Here is a 24,022-nt window from a genome sequence, read left to right on the forward strand (position 1 = left end):
CATATTAATGGCCATGGGTTGGGAATGAGATGCTCCACAATCACATAAGGGTGTAATGTTGGGGTGTCCACATACTTTTGGCCACATATTACTCCCTACCTGACCCTTTTTTGTTGTGTATCAAGGAAAGGTCACTGGAGTAGACAACAAACACAAACACATACTGTATATGTGAAACAAAAGTCTGAATACTGAATGTGACTGAGTCTGAAGGTAAATAGACTAAAGACAGAGAAGAAACTCCTTCCAGCACTGTACAGCTTCCAGTAAAGATTAGACCTTTATTGAGAAAATTCCAGGTCGGCTTATGGCCGCACGACCCGCCGTCTCCAACCGGGCCGATTATTGAATACACACACAAACACACCCCCACACACACTCACACACAAACACAAGGCATGGGGAGCAACTGGAGCCCTGTTGTGAGGCGACATTGATGACGCGTGTTGGATGGGATAATCTCTCCAGCTGTACTCTCACACCCGTGGAGAAGTGAGGCTCATTTGGGCCCCAAAAAGCTTCAAGGTTTTTCCACACAATGAAACAAAGAAAACCTCCTGCTCCTTTTTCTCTGGCAAGATCTGTGCTGTACCAAACACTAGTGACGTACAAAAATCAACTTTGTGATATCCTTCATGGTCCATTACTGCTGAGTTCACCTCATCTTGTGTGGGTGCTGGGGTTCAGCCTGCATCCTGTTCGTGCAGCACAAAGGCTGATATGAAGAGTCAGGTTCATACATTCTTAATGGTCGAGTACTCAGATCAAGTTAGAGGACAGAGAGTGGCTTTGAAATGGGTCACATGCTGCAGAAACAAGGCTGCACCGTGTCTCTGACTTACGCCAGTGAAATGTCTCCCTCTGCTGGTGTGATACAGACATAGCTTTGACTTATGGCCTCCATTTAAGAAGATCCCCACTGAGTTTTAAGGGTAACTTCACCAACTTCACTAAACCTGCCGCCTTCATTACCCACAATGCAACTCAGCCATTGAATGACATCACTGGAGGCAATTTATCAGATGATATGCTGCTTCCTCTGGAGCCACAAAAGGCTTTATACTAAATGTTTTCACATATGCAGAAGCATAAACACAGTTTAAAGGACTATTGTGCTCATTTTCAGGCTAATAATTTTATTTTTGGTTACTACTAGCATAGATTTACTTGCTTTAATGCTCAAAACACATGTTTTCTCATACTGCCCAGTGCTGCAGCTCCGTATTCCCCCTCTGAAACGCCTGTTTTAGCTCCTGTCTCTTTAAGGTCCCCCCACTCCTGAATACCCAGTCTGCTCTGATTGGTCAGCTCACACACGCCTGACCCAGCACCGCTAACAACAACAGAGCATGCCAAACTAGCCGCAAGGCATTATTTATGCAAATGTGTGACGTGGTGACGTAGTGTGATGTCACAAAGTCACAGAATCAAAGGCGGGACTACTGACGATGTGTTTGAGGAGCAGTGTTTTTTCTGTGGGAGAGGGGAGCTTCTGCTGGTGCGGACTTTGGCTTTTTTAACTTTGACTTGACTTTTAACGTCAGAGAAGAAGAGATGGAAAGTATTAACCATAGCTAATCATCATCACCATTTAATAAAACAAATATCAAACAACAAATCCAAACAATAAATATGAATTCAACTTCAGTGTAAAGTTTCAGTGAGCAAACAGTCACAACTAAAAGTGTGGCGTTAACACTGCATGAGCTGCTGATGAAACCACTGACACACAGCACTGAGAGTAGAAGAGGATGGAGATACATGCAGCATGTGTTTCTCATATATGCTTTTGTTTTCAGCTTGGATTTATGTTTAGGATGATTGTGGATCGAGGGTTTAGTCTTGGCTAAAGAGAAAAACTTTATTAAGAGGAGAAAAGGCACTCAGTGTAGAGCAGGAGGCCACAAATGAGAGCTGATTTTGCCCTTTTTGGCTGCAAAGAAAGTTGTTTTGATCAAACGGAGGATGAACGTCCAAATTTGAGACTTTTTCTTTTAGACTCATCCTGTGAAGAGCTTCCAGGGTGTTAAAAAACGTATTTTCTTAATATTCTCTGATTTTCTAACCCACTGACCTACCAGATAACACAGGCACTACAGTTTCAATATGTTTAAAACAAAAACAAAAACCGGATCCAACCGTCAGCACTGTTGTGGCATGCCAGATGACATTACCTTCATTACATGTGGCAACAGTGAAAGGTTAACTTACTCAGAGCAAGTTTCCTCTTGCAGTTCTTGGCTAAAATAACAAACTCTGTGTATGGTGGGAACCAGTAGTGCAGTTTCGCTCAATCACTTTTATTTTCTTTGATCGCTTGAGGGAATAACACACTGCGCTGTGGTGATTGAGTAAAAGTATGTAAGAAAAGCTCATCAGTACTCATTTTGCAGTTACTGTTTTACTATTATCTGTGATGTTCTTAATATTACTGCTGATTAATGTGTATGTTGCGTTTTAATGCTGTAGTTCTTTGTGCTTGAGCACATTTTAATTACTTTACAACTGTTGGGTTGTTACGGCAGTAATGCATCATATTCTATTAGATTATCACTTATTTGTAGCGTTGCTGTAAAGTCAAGTTTTCATTAGCTCAGGAAAACATTTCAGTTGTGTGACGATGCATTTCCAGCTAATCCAGGAGCAGTTTTTAAATAATTATTTAGCTTAAGAATGTTTTGTTTTTTTTATCCCTTGACTGAAAACGTAATACTTTAGTTTTATCAGGAAAAGTCTGAAAAGTAACTAAAGCTGTCAGACAAATGTAAAATTGTATATTAAAAAAACCCAAGATACCTCTGAGAGAGATGTCTGACAGGTATTAGTATCACTGTGAAAAAAATTAAAATTCAGCCTTTATCCACTCACCCCCATAGTGATGGAAAGTCTGGTGAAGCTTCGTAGTCCACAAAACATTTCTGGAGCTTCACAGTGAAACAGTGTTGCAGCATTCTGCTAAACAACTCAAGTGGATGGGGACCAGTTTTAAAACATTTTTTTTTAAAAAATAGGGGTGAGCAGATGATAGCTGAATTTTAATGTTTGGATGAACTTCTCCTTTAACCACCACCTGAGTGTAAGGGACTGCAGTGTCCAGCAGGGGGCAGTCTCAATCAGTTCCGTCTGTCTGTCTGATGCCTCCCTGCTGTCACTCATGAGGAGACACTATGAATAAAGTTCACAAGTCCGACTGGTCAGACATGATACTGTTAACTGACATGTATCACATGCTATTTGATGTGTATGCTGACACAAACACACACGCACACACACACACGCAGCAGCTTTTCTTTAATTAGAGCAGATCATTATTTTATCTGTTTAGATTAGATCCAAGAAAGAGCATCAACAAATTGACTCGTCTCTTATAAAGTCTCCTCTAAATGTAAAAGTTGACTTATTTTACAGTATATTATGTTTTTTACTGTATATCTGCCACATGGAGGAAAAGCCCACTTCATTATCATATTGTTGCCATGGTATTTCAAACTCATGACCTGCTCCAGAACAAAAGCAGGCATGACAGAGAGGTGATGAGAGCTCTCATCCATCGGGTCAGTGTGTGATATCCAGTGCAGAGCAGGGAAACACAGTTTGTTTCAATAGTTCCACTCTGGATACTTGCTGAGCTGCATTTCTCTGAGACGATGAGCTGCGTTGCTCCCGTGAGGAGGATTGTGAATGACAAAGGTAGGACCTGCTATGCAATTTTAAACAGCCCATCATCTTCTATGCAGATTACACTAAGCTGCTGTAGCCTTTTCTCCCGGTCCTGCTCCTCTGAAGTGGACTTTCTCCTGCGGAGGACAGACGGAAACTGCTTCACACTCATTAAATCACTGCTGCTTGATATTCATTAATTTATTCCATCTGCACCCACACGGCCTTATTGGACACGTTGCACATTTCTTGTCAATCCCAACTTTGCTCCTAAACATTGACAAGTGCTGTAAAAGCCGATTACACTCTGTCTGTGTTTTCTCTCTATTAATCCAGTTTAATTAGAGGCTAGTGGGCCCTGCACTCTGGATGTTAATCCTCATGTGCCAGTTCTTCTCGTCAAGTCAAGTGATGTCTCCTCAACACACGTATCACTGGTTGAACCACAGCCTGCAAACATCAGATTCAGAATCAGCTTCATATGCCAAGTTTATGTGCACCAAAGGTGTAACAGTCCATTGATCTGGATTGATATATCGTCTATATGATCAACGACCCAGTTTGATTGATGCAGAGTGAAAACATCGACCCATATCATCACTTTATCCTGACCTTTCCCTGGTACGTCTCTGCGCATGTCCTTTCGTACACATCCAAACTGTGTTGGTGCCGGGCAGGTAATGGCAAGCAGCCAAGAACAAGACAATGAAGATATGAACTCCCCTCTCAGGAATAAATCAGCAGTGTGGAAATATTTACGACTTTTGAGAAAAGACAGAGCAGAGCATCTCACTTGCTTCTTCTGAAACTGATTGTGTCAAATGGGCACATAATATTGAATCAAATTGAAATCGCATCCTGGCACAACTTTGTGATATCGGCAAATATCGTATCGTTGTGCAGAGAATCGATAAAACATGACTTGGATCAAATGACCTGAGTCACATGTCTGCATGTAACATCACAAAAGACCAACAACATAAAAAGTATATGCCAAAAAACTCAATAATTCAACTGTTCTGTATGTTATAAACAGCAAAAGTAGTGCAAAGAAGCAAACCAATACTTCATATGTGTGTGCATTTGTATGAACTAGCTGCACAGAGTTGAGCAGGGCAGGTCAGTGAGAGGTGGACCTTTGTCCGGGGTCGGACAGCAGCTCGTTATTTATTCATGCTCATGTATCTGACCGGCCACCTAATTGCAGCGAGAGCAGGAGCCCAATTACCCACTGCCTCCTGCAGCCGCACTGTCTCACATTCACAGGAAACTGGAGGGTGGATCACATGTCTGCCGTGACTAACGCCATGCATCTTATTTACATTTGCACATCTCAAGTTAAACTCCAAACAAACAGCTTTAGTGTCTGTCTAGTGTAGATGCTCGTTGGCAGGAGCTTGAGAGAGAAAAAGACATAAATGTTGAGACACAGAGTGGAATTTGTTTACAGGAGCTTGACAAGTGCTTGGTTTTGTTGCTGTGAGCATGACAGACAAAGGTAAGGTCTTTATTCTGCTGTTTGTTTCTCTGTTTGTCAGTTGTGTGTGTGTGTGTGAAACATAAGCACACAATGTTTCCCCCTCTCTTACAGTGGGCTCCAGTGAGGATGTGAACTCGAGCTCTGTGACAGAGGAGATCTTCACATCATCACATCAGGATCAACAGACCAACAAGGAGCCCCTCTCATTCCTTCCTCCTCTTCCTCGTCTTCATTCATCCTTACCCTCACCGGGTGAGATACAATTCTGAAGCTTTAAATATTTAATCTTGTACTGAGGGTGTTTATTAAGTATTCGACCCTATTTTCTAGATTCAAGTGGTTTCACACTGATGGGACATACTGTTTGTTGCAGCAGTTCATCACTCAACAATGGATGAGGGATTATATTGTGAAAAGAAAGACGAGGCTCTCAAATATACCTGTGTGGCCTCAGGTTGCAGTCACCTATAGCTGAACCGTATGAGCTGTATGCACCACAGCAAGCCAATATCTCTACCTTTCACTGTTTTGGACAGACAAGAAGACAATCCAGGCGCTCAAATTTTAGAAAATGTGGTTGAAACATGCTGGTTTCCAAGTAGGAAAAAAAGTGTCCATTAGGGTACCCATCCAGTGGAGAAAATGTGATAAAGTGGCCTCTAAGGTGCCCGTCTAGTGGAGAAACCATGACAATGTGTCCTGTAAGATGCTCTTTCAGTGGAGAAAACTTGATAAAGTGTCTTCTAGGGTGCCCTTCTAGTGGAGAAAATGTGATAAATTGTGCTCCAGGGTGCCCTTCCAGTCTCTCTTACAATAAAAAGTATTACTTCTTATGGCACTCACTATACATTATACATTTACTCTGTGATGTTTTTTCCAAGTTCGTCTGACATCCCCTTTTTCCTCCCCCTGTTCCCTGCAGTCCACCCTCCATCAGATGATGCCTACTTGCAAGCAGCAGCCATTTTCCAGCAGCTGCGAGCGGAGAAGACAGTCACACAACAGCCTCTACACTATGGGAAGAAGACGGACACACCACAGCCAGAGAGCAAAGACAAAACCACACAGAGACAGGCCTACCAACTCGCCTTCAGCACACTCAAATGTATGAAGCGACCCAGATTGTTTTCAGCTTCCTTTAACGAAATCTAGTTCTGAGATCCAAGTCGTCCCACACCTCGCCTGCCTGGACGGGAGGGACTGATGGTTAAACATAAAGTCAGGGAGAAATTCATTTAATCTACTGTAGAGCTACCTCTGCAGACCTCACCCACCTCCCAGCCTTATCTCTATAATGAATAGCAGTGGGGCTGCAGCATGTGTCAACTCCAATATTCACTTCTGAATAGCACCTTCAACTGCACACTGTAGATTAAATAGTATATATTCATACATTTTATTGCTCCATGTGACTGCAAATGACTTCAGCTGGAGTTACAGCAGATGTCTGTATGGGAGGTGATAAGAGGGTGCATGCCATGGGCACACACACACTCACGCAAAAGAAAGGTACACACACACTTTTATACAGTATTAGACTGCACATGCAGGGGGTGGCTGCTGGTATCTTCCAATGCAGATAGTTTTGATTTCATTTGGTCAGGTTTGGAAATGTTGCTCTCTGAGATGTTTGCGACCACCTCAGTACAAAGGATTTCAATCACTCGTTGGCCTGTGTGGCTGAAAGCGGTGAAAAATGACATTTTAAAGCTGCCTGATAAATATTCTCACCTTTTCAATTGGTCAAATTTGCATGACGTGAAAAGAGTCCATTGTAGTGACGAACCGAGGGAACCATCACCCAGCTCTGGCCTTATCCCCAGTTTCACAGAGCAGTGCAAGTCTTTTAGTGTTTTAACTTTATTGTTTTGGTTCATTCTCACTGTTCTCATCAGTCTCATTTCCACACCCACAACCAGCCCTGCAGTGAATGTTTTACAGACAAGGTTAGAGAGGAGCTGGATATATGGAAGCTACAGAGCTGCTAAAGAGCCATGTAGTTTTCTCAGGAGAAAATAATTTTCAGTTGCCAATCAATCAGGAAGTGGAGAAATGAACATGCTTATAGGCTACAACTTTGCTGACCATATCTATGCATCTTCTGGAGAAACAAGAACAACATTTTTAAAAAAAAGTTTCTAACATTTCCGCATAAAAATGTCTCAAAAAATGAGTCGATGTTTGTTATAATTTAATCGAGTTTTGTACTGACATTATCTCAAATGTTTCCAACAATCCTCTCAAACCCAGAGAAGGCTGTAATTGTATTCAATGTAACGTGCATTTATTTTAATTTGGTCACCTGTCGCTATAATTTCTGGGGAAACACGGTGCATCACAGAATGAGGAAGGACATCGACGAGCATGACTAAAATTAATGTGAATAAAACTTGAATACACCACTTTGTCCGTGAACTTCTCTGTCAGAGTCACGTCAGATTTCCAGGTTTTCATCAGTAATGGTGGTCGTTTAACAATGAAGACAACAACTCCCACAATCCAACACTATTAATTCATGAAGAGACCCCTAGAGGCAGAAATTACATACGGTGCAACTGAAAGAAAACTGCATTTACCTCAATTGTACTGGGGCAGAGGCAGAAATCTCAGAGGAGGAAATCTCCAAATCTGGAAAACCAAAAGTGAGAAAATATTGCATGTCTTTTGTAATTTGGGTGAACTGAGCCTTTAATAATTCTGTCCATTTGTCTGAATGTGTCTTATGTGAAATCCAACTGATGTTTTCATAATTTCTTTCCTTGTCCATTAACATTACTGTTTATCTCCTAGACCAAGATTTACTTGAGGACATTATCACTGACAGCTGCTTCCACACGTCTCAGAATATTGTGAGTGAGTCCCACCAGACTTGACACGAGTGGTCACAAACCAAAAAACACGTATCAAAAACTCTTCAGCACTCCCTCACTGACTGTTAAAGTGTCTGGGAGTTATCTGTCTTCCAATAAAGTAGCCGTGTCCTCGCCGCCGATGTGAATGTGCTCCATCAGAATATGTTAAAATGGTGGCGGGTAAAAAGGACATTTGTATTCAGATCTGTTCGGAGTCGGGATGGTTATAGATGGCAAATGATGCATAGGGACACACTTTCCAACTGAGAGACTGTAAATGATACCATAAAACACTGAGCAATGACACACACATGGGCGAAGAGGCATACCAGTGTGTGTTAATGTGTGTGTGTGTAAAGGATTACTTTATTGAGGGATGGTGAAACAGAGAGAGTGGGCTGACAGGCCATTAGTCTGCCGCTATGACTATAAAAGCTGCCACACGGCTCTTTGTAATTCCACACACCTCTTTTACTGCAACATACGTCTTCTACCTCCTGCAGAGACACAGACACTGAGATAAAGGAAAGGAGGGGAAGAGTGAGGAAATATCTGCTGATCATTTTTAGTTTTCCTCAAGGCAGCTATAATCAATAGTTTTATATTAACAATGGACAACATATAGGAGTCACTTATAATGATAAGCCCACAAAAAAAGAAGGCTCTACAGTTAGCCACTAGCTGCTGAACATAGTGGAGCATTTAGCTACCAAAGAGCCGGAAATGTCCCTCAGGAGACGGTGGAGACCAAAAATAGAGCTAAAAGAGAGTGAATATTTGAGATACCAGATGAATGATGATATTGCTCCAAAACTGCTGTGTGTCTGTAAATAAGAAACTGTTTGCTATGAAGTTCATTATCAGTGTTGTGTTTACAGCTTGTTTCTGCTGCCAGACAGTGGTCAGAAAATATTACCACAGGTTTAAGATGAACAGGGTGGTGATAATATCACTTAAGTTCATTTTAATAGACTGTTTTTCACAGCAGACATTAATTTGTGATAGCAGAAAGTACAGCTTTAATTGATAACGTGAAAAAAAAAAGTTGGGACACTGGGCAACACGTAAATAAAAACAGAATGCAATCATTTACAAATTAACTGTGTTTACCGACAGCGGTTTTCTGAGGTGTTCCTGAGCCCAAGGACTCTTGTTTCACAGAGTGGTGAACCTTGCATTGTAACGAGGTGATCAGTGTTACACACATCACCTGTCAGTGGTTTTAATGTTGTGGCTGATCGGTGTATTTACGAAAATCAATGGAGTTAATAAGGTAAAACATTATGTGTCAAAAAGGATAAGCAAATGATCACCATCTGTTTAATTTTACACAGCATCCCAACTTTTTTGGAAATGGGGTTTTGTTTGGAGTCTTGGTATTGTGAATGATGACTGTCATGGTTTACTGGGACAAAGAGCCATCGACAATGAAGTTTGTCTCACGTATGCTTTTCCTGTTATGTTATGAAATGTCTGCTGTAGAAAGAGCTATACTCTAATATTGATATTATCTATACGATAAAAATGATGATGATGATGATGTTTTGCAGTCTCGCGATTTGTTGCCGTTGGCGATGGTGATGCTGTTTGACTTCCAGGACCGAAGGTTTTTTGTGCGTGAACGTTCATCAAAGGAAGGAGAGGAGCCTCTGCAGGAAGTCAGGGGCCTGGAGAGCAGTCTGCACAGGTTTGTGTGTAGGTGTAGAGGTCGGTGTCAAGTATTAACATCACACATGTAAGAGTTTATCACTCATGCATATTTGAAATAGTTAATAACTGCTTGTATGTTAAAGGGTAATTCCACCAAGTTTACACATTAAAGCGTGTTTACAGGTCTCGAGGAGTACTACTGCATATATGAAAAAAGTTTTTTAAAGCCTTTTCTCAGTGGTTTAGGTGCATGTGGGTAATGTAGGCAAGCATTTTACTCCTATAACACTGTGAAACTCATTATGGACATTATGGCCTTTTCAAAACCTGGTGCCTACATTACCCACAATGCAGCTCAGCCACTAAGTGACATCATTGGAGGCAACTTATCAGGTTACATGCAGCCTCCTCTGGAGCCACAAAAAGATTTTATACTATTTTTTGACATATGCAGTAATACTCCCCTGTCAACACACTTTAATGTGTTTTTAAATTGGTGGAGTTACCCTTTAAAACATTTCTTATGTGTGTGTGTGATTGTTACAGGTGTAAGACCAAGCTGGCAGCATCTCTCGCTCGCTGCCGAGTGAAACAGAATCTGCAGAGTGTCTCCTGTTTTCTGTCCGACCCCGTCAGGACCAAACAGCACAGAGCAAAACGTCTGCCACTTTACGGCTGGGTCGACACTCTCAAGACCAGGTACGCTCAAACACACTGAAACGAGACGGCCATGTAATCATTTTCACGCTTGTTCACATATTTATTCTGCTTCTAATTACAGAGAAGTGCAAATATTGTGAAGTCTGTAACTATTCTGGTGACAAACACTTAAATAAAAGATGCTGCCTGAGGAAGAGACTCATCACACCCCAGAGTAGCTGCCAGTCTGAGCCTTTTTGTGCTCTTTGTGCCATTAAGTGCCTGCATCTAAAAGCATATTGAGCTTATTAAATCATCAGACTCTTCTGTATTCAATAGCTCCTCTCTGTTCTTCTTTGTGATACATTCCACATATCAGTGTGTTTGGTTATAAACCAGCAGGGATTATCTGGTTTATGTCACACACCACAGCACACAGGCTGCCAGCATAAAAAGAAGTGTTAAACTCTTTATGAAATGACTTGTGCTCTGTGAGTTTAACATGACAGGTTCTGTGTGGGGGGCACTGCAGAGCGAGGTTAATAGTCAGTGAAGTTCACTGGGGCGTATCTGAGACAGGAAGGCTCAGCGCTCTTACAGCTGGAGGGAAAGAAGTGCTGCTGTCATTGTTGATGTAAAGCTGAAAGCTGCATCACCGTTCTCCAGACAACCCTGGAGGAAACAGGCCTTGGCTTGTGCACTGATGCATTTGAGTCACAGGATTTATTGTAAATATCCTCTGCGCTCTGAACTCTAAACTAATAGATTTATCTCTCACCTCCCCTGTGCTCCGTAGTGTTGAGGAAGTGTGTGAAGCGTTACGAAGCGCCGGCTTGTGTGAAGTGAAGAACATGACTGACCTCAAAGGGGCGACGTTCTGCAGAGACCCTCTCTGTCCAGACACACTGGTCTTCTCCCAACAGCTTCATGCTCTGCTCCAGCACCGCCTCACAGTCACACATGCACTTAACATGCAGGTATGTATGAGTCTCTGTGTGTAGTGAAGTGTTTAACTAGAGGTAAAACCCATTAAAGGTGCACAGTGTTTGTTTGGGCATAAAAAAAAAATCAGTCAATGAAGATCTTTCTCTTCTGATTAAAAAGTCTTCCCCAAACTACATAATGCACCTTCAAGAAAACAAAAATGGATTTAGAGACCAATGCACAGCAAGACATCAATAAAAAAAAAGTGTAGTTGAAATAATACAAGATGATGCAAGTGATAAAAATAACAATAGAAATAAAATTATAAAATTATAAAATACTACACATGAAAATTGATTTAAAAATATTTTAAAAACTGATGATGATGATGAATAGTAAAATGCTGATAAAACAGAATACAAAACTATGACAGAAAAACAAATACATTATCTAAAATAAGAAGAAAACACTAAAACCAGTTTACGTCTAAAACTAGAAGCGCATCACCAGATGTTTTAGTTCAGGATCTGAGGGGTCTTCCTGGATCATAAACCAAAAGCATTTGTAAGATACAGCCTGGTGCCAGGCCACGTAGTGCCTCATAAGCTAATATGGCTGCAATCTTCTAGTTTCTCTAAAAATTGTTTTCTGTGTGTCCACTTTATTAGAGTACACGTCTTCATTAAGATAAGTAAAAGCATATTTATTGGCTTTAAAGACTTTTTTAAAAGTGCTGACTGCAAGTTTCCCCATGCAACAAACAGGAGGAACCGTAGTTAATTACTTCAATCCTTCTTAAAAACTTGAACACAGCGTCACTCCACTGCTGCGAGACAGATTAAAAGTTCAGCTCTTTACAAAAGAGTCTTTTCAGTTGGATGTGAAGTTTAAAGTTGTCACACTGAGTTAAAGAAGCCACTTTGCTGTGTTCTTGATTAGCAGCACAGCAGTTTATAATGCTGGAGGGAACGGCTTCCTCAAGATAAACAAGAAAGTCCTCCACCTGTGTGTGTGTGTGTGTGTGTGTGTGTGTGTGTGTGTGTGTCTTTGCAGGACAGGAGTGTGTGTGTGGCAGTGAGTGTGTTACGCCCCCTGCTGTTTGAGAACGGTGACGTCCTGGTGGTGGGGTCTTTCTCGGCTGTGACGGTGGCTCACGTGGCCATCGTGGCCACCGCCCGCTCTGGTCGAGTGTTAGTGTGTGGCGCTGATCACACACCTTCACACATACAAGAGATACAAGAACTGCTCACACAAATGGACCTCAAGAGTGAGTGAGAAACAAATATTCCTCTAAGTCCATTCCAGTCTGCAAAACATGCATTCCTACTGTGCACACACGGCTTAACTGATGCAAATTCATCTCTGACAAAGATGTGCGAGTCCTGTCGGAAGCATTCTGTGGTCTGGATGAGTGGGACGCCGCTGTCCAGAAGCTGAAGGTCATCATAGTGCTGCCTCAGTGTTCGTCCTCTGCCCTCAACGACCCTGTGCCCACCATCCACAGTGAACATGGAGGTAGGCCCAACACAAACCAAGGATACGTTACAATTTGACAATTACAACACTGTGCTTGTTAGGTTTAGGCACAAGTACCTCTTGGTTCTGGGTAGGAAAAGGTTTGGTTTAACCTAGTTTTGTTGCCATGAACACGGCTGGAGATGTCTTGATTTCTTGTCAAATATATCTGTTTTTCGTTGGCACAAACATAGCGAGAATTGTCCCGAGGTCTCCTTAAATATATCCAGTCGTGTCACACTTACAAATGTTGAAACGCAAGCTCAAACTGCGGTCACTTGCAAACCCAGCCCTCTTGCCTGTAACTCCACCACCCGATATGAAAGTCAGGTCATAAACATGTAATGTGAACATGATATGACACGTTTTGTAGAAATGTTAGTATGCAGAAACATATACCTACACATAACAAATACCTTTCATACGGAAGCCCTAAAGGGCCATGCATTCATACATTTTATTTCCTCCGTTTTCCCGTGATAACAAGTTAATTTCATTTGTTTTCTCGAGATCTCGAGTTATTATCTCAAAATAACAAGTGCCGTTTTCCCGAGATAACGGGATAATTTTCTCGAGATCTTGAGATAATGAAACGATAGTGTAGTATATTAAATCATTGCAGGAAACATCACTCAGTGTAGCAATGTCAGAGGAGCAGGAGCATATCGATCACCACGTCACATATCTTTTCAATCAAGGCCTGACACAGGCTGAAATAGCATTATGCCTTGCTATTACAGATAATATACACATTAGTGTGCATAATCTAAAAAGACAGTTAGCAAGGCTTCAGCTATATCGGTGGCGCAATCTAAGTGAGCCTGATGTCGTCATTAACTAATGAGGAGATCTCGAATTAATTATATCGTTATCTCGGGAAAACAAAGTTTCGTTATCTCGAGATCTCGAGAAAATTATCTCGTTATCTCGGGAAAACGGCAGTTGTTATTTCGAGATAATAACTCGAGATCTCGAGAAAACAAATGAAATTAACTCGTTATCTCAGTTGTTATTTCGAGATAATAACTCGAGATCTCGAGAAAACAAATGAAATTAACTTGTTATCACGGTAAAACGGAGGAAATAAAATGTATGAATGCATGGCCCTTTAGGGCTTCCGTACTTTCACATATGTTAGGGCTAATTATTATGTACAATTATATATCATTATCATGAGTTGAGACTATATGTCCTCTGATTTTGGATATCATTGTATTGTAACATGGCGTAAATGCTGTCTTTTCCTGGTTTTAAAGGCTGTGTCACAGTAAAGCGAACTACTTACCAGACTCTTCTACTTGTTCTAATACTTGTCTTTACCCACTTAGTCATTAAATCCACATTACTGAGGGTTATTTAAAAGAAATCTCATTGCGTTGATATTTTGTGAAAGTACCAGTATTCATTCCTACAATACTGTTGAGATATCCATATGGAAGTAGGGCCTATTTGGTCAAAAATATTGTGATATTTGTGAGAAGATTTCAAAATATCGAGGAATATATTGCATATGGCATGGAAATATTGTGATATTATTTTAAGACCATACCACCCAGCCCTAACATATGTATTTACTTTTTAATTATGCATTTACTGAGTTATAATTGAATGTCTGATTGACTGTCTGCAGTTTTAAGCAATGAATTTCCTTTCCTCCTCCATTCAGTAAACTAACAGATGCTAACTAACACTAATTAGCTGTCAACATTTATGGAGAATTGTGCCAAGAAGGTCCCACTGCGGGACTGGGCCATTAAAGATAGAAAAAAAAACACTTAGTGGAAAATAAAGTATTCTATAAATATTGAAGAAAGTTTAAAGAGGTAGTATCTTTACATGAAATCTCCCAAATATGATGAGATACATTTAATTCTGTTGACAGACTGGGATCTACTGCCGGACCTGTCTCAGGGTCCTGTGTCCAAGAGCAAGATACACACAATGGCCGCCCAGCAGGCACGACTGCTGTCACATGCTCTCTCCTGTGAGTATGTATGAAAGCCTATACACACGCACACACACACACACACACACACACACACACACACACACACACACACATTTATTATTGTTTGTATCTCGTCCGTCAGTCCCAAAGGTTCAGACTGTGGTCTACTGCACACGCTCAGTGTATCCTGAGGAAAATGAACAGCTGGTGAAAAGAGTGTTAGAGAAAACACACACTCACCCCAAACTGCTGCCTTTCAGGTAAACACACACACGCACACACACACACACACACACACACACACCTGCTTTGTCTTTATGCAAGAATTAGTTCGCTGTCTATTCACTGTTTAATTATGCAATCAGACTTTTACTGTCAACAGGACGAACTTAAATTAGTCATGTACTGTTCTTACTACAGGCCACACACAAAGCATTAAGGGTTTTTAGAAAAGTAATTGCAGGTGCGTTAAAGGAAAACAGGAAGCTGAAGGCCTTGACAGAGAGTGACAGATGATTGTCAGCAGCTCAGCTCACCTGCTTTCATGTTTGCATCAGCTGGACATTTACTTTGAAGCTGAATAATTTTGCTCTCACTGTCACTGAGATCATCCATCAAAGTGATTTTACTTTCACTGAGATCAAAGATGTCAACTTATAAAACCGACTTGCATGGCTTTGATGTTAGTTTTATAAAGTTTCATTTAGTCAACAGTCGTGCTTGTGAAGCTGTACTTGCATATGCTAACATTAGCATACTAACATGTTTACACTGATGATGCTAAGTTGTTTACAATGACGATGCTCACATGTTTACACTGACGATGCTCACATGTTTACAATGACGATGCTCACATGTTTACAATGACGATGCTCACGTTTACACTGATGATGCTAACATGTTTACACTGATGATGCTAACATGTTTACAATGACGATGCTCACATGTTTACAATGACGATGCTCACGTTTACACTGATGATGCTAACGTGTTTACACTGATGATGCTAACATGTTTACACTGATGATGCTAACATGTTTACAATGACGATGCTCACATGTTTACAATGACGATGCTCACGTTTACACTGATGATGCTAACATGTTTACACTGAAGATGCTCACGTTTACACTGACGATGCTCACGTTTACACTGATGATGCGCACATGTTTACACTGATAATGCTAACATGTTTACACTGACGATGCTAACATGTTTACACTGATGATGCTAACATGTTTACAATGAGTAGTTATTGAGATATTTCACTAAAAGCCAAGAATGTGAACTGGTGCCGCTAGAGAAGAAGTGAAAGGCTCACTGAAACTCTGCAGGATTCATCCTCTGGAGATATTAATGTCTCTATAAAATGTCATGCAAGTCTATCTTTTAGTTGTTGAGATAATTCACTCTGGACCATCCCAAGAGCCCTGCTGCTAGCCTCGCTGAAAACTGCAAGTTAAGCACTTGTGAAAATTGTAATGAAATCAGCTGTGGTAGTTTAAAAAAAATGCTTTTGCAGTCTTATGATGCTGGTAAAAATATCGACTGTGAATTCTGCAATACATCTGATGTTATATTTTAATTAAAGGCTTTCTTTTTTGTATGTGCTGACCTCAAATTGATAATTTGTTTGACGGGGAAACTGCAGTGCTTTTAATTTTAAGTGTAAGTAATAATTTGCGAAGCATGCATCGGATTTGCTTTCAGACAGTTCTCATACTCATGAAAGTAACATGTTACAGCTAAACTCAGTGTCAGCAACAAATTGCTCTCAACAGCTGCTCATGTCTCTAACTGCAGAGCCCAATTCGAGTGAGTAGAGAGCTTCATCTCAGTGACAGACAGGAGAGACTGTGAGAAAGAGAGAGAGTAAATCATGTTTGTCTAGTGGAAATATGACAGCGTATCTCATATCTCCACATTTACTGTAGGTACTGTGTGTGTGTGAGAGGGAGACAGAGAGGTTACAGTCACCGGGCTGATGACAGTATAAAGGATCAGCTGCAGTTGCCGTGGGGACAGTAGTTAATCCTACAGTCGGGGCGAACGGGGTGGAGAAGATTTCAGAGTCTGTTTTTAATGCCTGCTGCGCCACAGGACTCATTTTCTACCATCCATCCTCTTAAAGCAATCCAAACGTTATTATATTAAGTCGCGTAAGCTCTTTTATCAGCGCAACAATGTGCAGCGAGTCGGTCAGCAGCTGTTTCACCTCCGTGTTTACAGCACCTGTTCGATGAAAACACAGATCTGCTGAAGCACCGTGCTGTTTTCAATCCAAAGACCTGCACGATGGCAGCAGGCACATATTAGTCTTCTAAAGCGACACTTAACAGCTGTCCTTGTATGTAAAAATGTTGTTTTCCATCACAACTTAAAACACATTTGAAAAGTAACATTTGTTCATTCTTAAATTAAAGATTTAAAGGGAAGAAAGGTTGTAGAAGTACCCTATACTCCAGATTTTTGTCAGTACACCATGACATCACTGTTGGTTACGGGTACAACACAGCGCAGACTGATGTTGAAGCAACAGAGACACTAGGAACAAAAGAGATTAACTGACTAGGCATGGGGGAATGACACAGACTTAAATACACAGGCGGCAAACCAGGGACAGGTGAAACTAATCAGGATAATCACAAGGGAGAGAAAACAAGAGAAAGACAGGAATTCACACAACATGACACATGAGGATGAACCTTACAAAATAAAACAGGAAACAATAACTAAACCAAAAGCCCAAAACCATGACACACTTCTCTGATTAATTGAAACAATAGTCTAAAGTGTATCTTACTTCCAAAGAGAGCTTGTTATTGATAATTTTAATATGAATAAAGGTCATGTGAGGACATTATCTACCCATAGACATGCTTGTCCCGAGGCTCTGAGCTGGACAACCTGTCTGCAGATACACTGAGTTGTTGGTGGATCAGCATCCACTTACTTTGCATCAGTTCATGATTTATGATTTAAGTTCTCCCACCGGACTAATAACACTCAAAAACAAAATATCAAAGGCGCCATATACAGCAGAGTGAAGAAAATACATTCCCTGTATTGGGTTATTATAAGTATAAGTATCATTTCCTAAAACAGATAATACTCCCATGTGTTCACAGTCATACCTCTCGAATTAATGTGGCTATGATGGATTTGTGCTGCATTCTCAGGGTGAACGGTCCGATTTTCCCTGATGACTCCCAGCCAGGAGACGCAACAACAGACTCCAAGTTCTTCAGACTCGAACAATCTCAGTTCACCAACGGCTGCTTTGCCGCACGGCTGTCTCGACAGGTGAGAGAGTGAGGAGGGGAAAAGTGTGTGACGTGAAAAAAGTAACAGAAATGTGTGTGTGTGTGTGTGTGTGTGTGTGTGTGTGTGTGTGTGTGTGTGTGTGTGTTTGTGTGAGCGTGTTGTGTGATTGCTTTGCAACGAGACCTTCCAGTAGTGCTGAGGCTGCACTCTTTTACTGTCTGTCTGCTGGGAGGTCGGTCGGCTCTGCTTGTCTGCACGCACACACGCGCACACACATACACACACACACACACACACACACAGAGAGAGAGAGAGAGAGAGAGAGAGAGAGGCTATCACTCCCTGAAACACTGCAGCATTATACCAATACTCCATAAAAAAAAGAGACAAGTTAAAGATGAAATACGCCCCCGCCGCTGAAACATTTCAGTACTTTACAGAAGAGATGAATGGATAATTCTCTGTCTGTCTTCCTCCACCCATTCAGTCTTGTTGCATCACCTTGTTGCTACGTCTCTTTGCCTCCCTCTTCTTTCTTCCCTCTTGCTCTACTCATAAAAATGAAGAAAAATATAACAGAAGGAAATGAGATGCTGCTCGTTTGATCCCCTGCAGCTCGAAAAAATGGTGCAGGGAGGGGACTGTGCCTGTATGTGTGTGTGCTTTATATCAATACACACACACACACACACACACACACACACACACACACACACACACACACACACACACACACACACACACACACACACACACACAGGGGGCAGGTTGTGCTCACCTGTCCAGTGGCAGCGCAGCAATTTAAAATCTAATGATCATCACATCTAATTAGATCTGCATTCACTCTGAGAGACGGTGAAATCACATCAGAGCTGCAGCTGACAGTTCTGAGGTGGTTAACGGAGGCTCAGATGAATGACTCCACACCAGTCACACTGTGCTAGAGGACGATTTAAAGGGATATGAAATAGACACATGGCAGCGTAGAGAGATGGAGAGAGAGGGGGAGGATAAGGCGACTAGAAGTCTCCCTTGAAGCTTGTTTCTAAAAATCAAAGGGAGACAAGAAAACAAGACATCGTTATGAAAAATTGATGCAAGATACGCACGTGTCCAAAAATCTGTAAAAACCTGAAAAACCTCACCTGGAAAACACACAAGAGAGGCGTCATTAATGCCTCATAAACTTGGTTTTAATTTTGAGGCTTACAAATGACAATCAATTAAAATATAAGAGCCATGCTAGCAGCTCCCACTGGTTTTCTTGCAAGAGGAAAACAAGAGGCAAAATGGCTCGGACCTGTGCCCATGGTTGAGTGCCTGTTTTTGGCTGTCCTCCCTTGTCCACACTACCCTGAGTGGACAACCAGAGGGAGGCAGGGAGGTCAGTGGGCCACGATGACTTTACGGTTTAATCAGACCACAAATGTGACAAGGTTTAGCCAGCTAGCATGCTATTTCCTAACTGTATATCCAGTGGTTATCTGGTGTTAATGCATTGTGTCTGTTTTCTTTCAGCTTTTTTTGCAAAACAAACAGCCAACTGTGGAGCTAATACAGCAGATTGTGACCTGTAGTTTCCCAGGTAAACACACAGACCTCTTCGGCTGTCGCCGCTGCAGTGTCTCTGGGCTAGTTAGTAGGCCAGTGGCAGGGCAACTTGAAGAGCTGCTCTGGAGGATGACTGACCCAAAGAGGAGCAGCAGCAGACCCACGAGAGAGGCCAAATAGGTCTGTGTGTTTACTGGAAAACTACTACTTGTAAACCACCATGTCAAAACCACAAGAAAAACAGACATAACCAGAGCTACACAATTAATTAATTTGAGTCAAGCATAGAGAACGAACCAACACAGGAAACCAATCAATGCCTCTGTACTACCAGCAGAGCAGCACTCTGGGCTAAAAGCTAACTTTTGTATACTTACAAAGACAATGCTAACATGCTTTTGTTGAGCAGGTGTAATGTTTAGGCCTAAACCCAATATGTTTATCATGGCAGGATAGCATGGTAGCATGCTAACATTTTCTAATTAACACAGCATACAGATGAGGCTAATTGGAATTACAGTAGGATAGACGAACAGAGCAGGTGGCCTAAGACATTACTTATCAGCCACCTACAATGCAGTACACCTGGGCTAACCTAGCCCTAGCAACCCACACAAAGGCTGGTTGGGTAAATGACCCGTAAGTGGCCCTAACGACTCTGAAAGTCAGAGCTCACACGTGTCCTTAACGACTACATAAGGACATTCCCACACAGGGTTTAAAAGCCTGCAACTCCCCTCCAGTTAGTTAGAACTTAAGAAGCCTCTTGGATGAGAGATGAAACATTTTCAAGTAACTGAAACAAGTCCAGCTGTCTACGATACAGCACTTAGAATTACCAAGACCTGGATGACTGAGAACCTTCATCAACAGAGCAGAGCAGGATAGTTTTGCAGATTTGGTCATAACCCAACATATTGGAAAAATAACTATCATGACTTGATGGTGGTGTGGGGAGAGTTATTTCAGTTCATCATGTGGAGACCATGATTTTCTGAAGCAAATTTCATCTGGCAATCGGTCCAATAGTTGTTGTATTTGTATACACTACTAAAACTACAAATGTTAACCTCATGATGTTGCAATAGGAAAAGATAGGGGATCACCAAAGTCTGTAAGATACACAGTCGAAATCTTCATCGCAATTCATGTATCTAAATCCACCCAAAACCATTGAAAGAAATGAAATATTTAATCTGTTAAACACATCTGACAGGCGGCCATCATTCATGCCTCTCTCTAGTATAATGTAGTCTTCTCTGTTTTATTACAAACTCACATTTTCGCAGCATAATTTAAGTTTTGAGGCTTATAAATGACTCAGAGCATATAATGCTGTCAAAGCAAGAAAATGAAAAACAATTTAAAGGCAGATTAAACACTTGAGGGTGAATAAAAAGCTGCATTTGCAGTGTTATGAGCAGTGCGCTGTACATCATTCAACTTTCATTACAGACGAGACTGAGACAGGGAGAGACAGAGGAAGAAGGACGGAGAAGAAAAAGACTTACAGCAGATTTAAAGGGATTTCTACTATGTTTAAATGTTGAAAGACAGTGTTTTACCCCTGTGCTTATACTGTATGTACACATAAACATTATGTGTGTTTTGTCATGTCATGTTTTGGTGGCATAAAATTTCCTGTTCCACTCAGGTTGTATTGTAATTACTTTCATTCCCTTTGATTTATGAACAAATACCTGCTAAACTAAACAGCTCTCTGTTTAGTGCTAGTTAGTAGCATGCTAACACGCTAAACTAAGATGGTGAACATGGTAAACAATACACCTGCTGAACGTCAGCATGTTAGCATTTTCACTGTGAGCATATCAGCATGCTGACATTAGCATTTAGCTTAAAGCACCACCATGCCTCAGTACAGCCTCACACAGCTGCTAGCATGGTGGCAGAATAAATGTTGGCAGTGTATGTTTCTGCAAACCACAGATATGTTGTAACTTTTATGTTTCTTTAGGTTCAGTTTTCTATTTTATGTTGTGACAACAGCCAGTGGGAGAGCTGATACAGTGTTTTGTGTGCTGTAGTTTCCCCAGTAAACACACCAACCTCTTCAACCCCCCTTACAGTCTTCTGTTGCTCTTCTGGGGGTGGAGCAGCCCAGCTTTGAGCTATATGCTAACTCATTTTATGTTCTGACAACACCGTGCCTATAATCTGGTTAGGTTTAGGCACAAAATATCACGTTTTGGCTTAAAATACCTGCTTTCAGCACCACAATCTGCTTTAAATGTCTCAGGGTCTTGTCAAAGACACCCGATTTTGTCGTCACACGCACGGCTGCCGACTTGTCGTCCAAAATATCTGTTCTTTGCTAACATAAACATGGCCTGAAATTGTCCTGAGGTGCCTTCTTGCCTGTAACTCCACAACTATCCCCTCAGACTCCTGATACAAAACATGTAATGTGAACATGATATGACACGTTTTGAAGAAATGTCAATATTATATGTAGACATGTGAAACATACAGATGTGAATGTATCGTTGGTTTGCAGAAATGTCCCAAGTTAATGTTTTTATCCTGGCGACTCCCACAGGGAGAGAAGGAAGATAAGTGGCTTGTGACAGTTACTATCGTGTAGTCTTACAAATTTTATCCCACTCTGCTCTGTTGGGATGTAAAAGCCATCAATCCCCCTGTGACCTCGATTTGTCTTCCTCCTCCTCCTCCTCCTCCTCCTCTGCAGGTTCACTTTATAGCTGTGTCTCATTTCTACAGCGTCGTGTTGTGTTGTATAGCTCTCCTTGGTGCTATGTTACCCAAGAGGCCTGTAGTTTTAATGTGTTGTATCTTTACATCCAACCTGCCCTTGCTTTTTCAGGCGGATCCCACGAAGGTGGAAACAGTCCAGGATGTCCTGGCAAGGGCAGCAGCAAAGGGCCTCCTGGGTGGAATAATATCTGAACAACCGAAAACTGTTAAGAAGGGGAAAGGCAACAAGAATCGTGGCGCTTCAGCCAGCAGCAGACCTTCATCCCCCTCAAGCCAAGAGAGGCAAACTGGAAGGGAGCTTGTGAATGGACAAGATCCAGCCTCAGAACATGAGGAGAAGAATGGTGAATGTGGTGATGAGGTAAAGGAGGAAGGAAAGAAGAAGAAAGGGCTCAAAGGGAGTAAACGAAAGGTCAAACGACGACCAAAACAATCCAACAGGGCGACCGCAGTCTCAAAGCCTCACAAGAAGAAACCAACGAAGAGAAGAGTCAAGACGAAACCGAGAAGAATACCTCGTCTTACACTGACGTTAATGTCCTCTGCAAAACCCTCCAACCACTTGTCTCCAATCACAGCCCTTGCACACAAGCTCAGTGACAACACATCGATTAAATCACAGCAGACTGTCTTTAGCACCCGTTCCCCTGCTAGTCCTGCTCCACCGACTCCACATGCAGCCTCCAAGCAGGCAAAGAGACAAAACACAGAGCCTGAAAGAGCAGAGAAATCACTGAAGGATGCAGCTAAACCAGAGAGCCAGTTCAGGACCAAGTCGATGATGTTCAGACCGAAGACAGAGGTGGTGACACAGAACATGTCGAAGACTGCAGATTTTGTCCTGCCGCCCATTTCCTTCCCGTCGCCCAGCTCTCTTAGCAGCAGGAGTGGCAGTTCTCACTCTCAGCGTCTGTCCCGGGCCTCCAGCTCTCATCTCGCCCAAATATCTGCATCGTCCGCATCAACAATCTTTCTGCCTGGACTATAGAAACACTGAGATCATGATTACCAATGTGGTCAGTTGAATACCAATATCATGAAGGAAAGGGCTCGCAAGTAAATTGTTTTTAAAAATGTAATTATTGTAAGTTATTCTTAGTGTGATTTTACTTAAATCATCAGCTGAATAATGTGTACCAGAATGTATTTTGCTTTACATCCCAAGGTGGGAGCTGATAAAAGTATTTAAGTTAAATATGAGAAATTAAAATATGTGACAAATGATTTTAGCTCTTTTCTTCATCTCCGCTCTTGTGACACAGGGTGTGACTTCAGTATACACAAAGAAATGCACATACACACCTCTGCTCAAGTAAATAAGTCAATCAAAGGAAACTTGATCATTATACTAAATCAGTTATCAACTAAAAACTCTTCGGTTTTATTTGAACCCCACTTCAACTCTTTGCGCTTTGAGCCACCAAAGAGAAGGGGAGATTCAAAGTGCGTTGCACTGTGTGCATGTCCATTTCAAAATAAAAGCCCAAAGATGTTGTAACAGCTTTTTGATATTGCGAAAAATAGCGCATATTATATATGACGACAATATCTGATATTATCTAATATCTGACCAAGCCTAGGTCACAGTGACCTTTGACCACGAAAGTCTACTCAGTTCATCCTTGAGTCCAGGTAGGTGTTTGTGCCAGATTTGAAGAAATTTGAAGAAAAATTCAAACATGATGCCTCCTGTGACAGCAATCTGATAGAAAGGATAATAAAAGAACAGAACAATAAGAATTCTGTTGTACAATTATTTTAAAATGTTCTTTTTTTTTTTTCCCCTGAAATAGCGCATATGTTCAT

The 24,022-nt window shown here is 41.5% G+C and overlaps 1 protein-coding gene across 1 annotated transcript; it reads left to right on the top strand.

Moving 5' to 3' along the window:
• Positions 1 to 5,145: 5,145 nt before the first annotated feature.
• Positions 5,146 to 23,204, top strand: LOC140995010 (putative methyltransferase NSUN7). Its single transcript, XM_073464930.1, has 13 exons — positions 5,146 to 5,158; positions 5,252 to 5,392; positions 6,063 to 6,245; positions 7,931 to 7,989; positions 9,543 to 9,679; positions 10,189 to 10,341; positions 11,078 to 11,258; positions 12,259 to 12,472; positions 12,577 to 12,720; positions 14,603 to 14,704; positions 14,811 to 14,928; positions 17,848 to 17,971; positions 22,326 to 23,204. Exons 1-13 carry the CDS (start codon positions 5,146 to 5,148, stop codon positions 23,202 to 23,204), a joined length of 2,448 nt encoding a protein of 815 aa, XP_073321031.1.
• Positions 23,205 to 24,022: the final 818 nt, after the last annotated feature.

The sequence above is a fragment of the Pagrus major genome, chromosome 1 (genome assembly GCF_040436345.1).
Source record: "Pagrus major chromosome 1, Pma_NU_1.0".
Classification (NCBI taxonomy): domain Eukaryota; kingdom Metazoa; phylum Chordata; class Actinopteri; order Spariformes; family Sparidae; genus Pagrus; species Pagrus major.

Excerpts from the sequence above, each read along its gene's own strand:
- LOC140995010 (XM_073464930.1), top strand. Across the intron at positions 10,342-11,077 it reads GTCGACACTCTCAAGACCAG|TGTTGAGGAAGTGTGTGAAG; the intron begins GTACGCTCAAAC and ends TGTGCTCCGTAG. Across the intron at positions 11,259-12,258 it reads CACATGCACTTAACATGCAG|GACAGGAGTGTGTGTGTGGC; the intron begins GTATGTATGAGT and ends GTGTCTTTGCAG.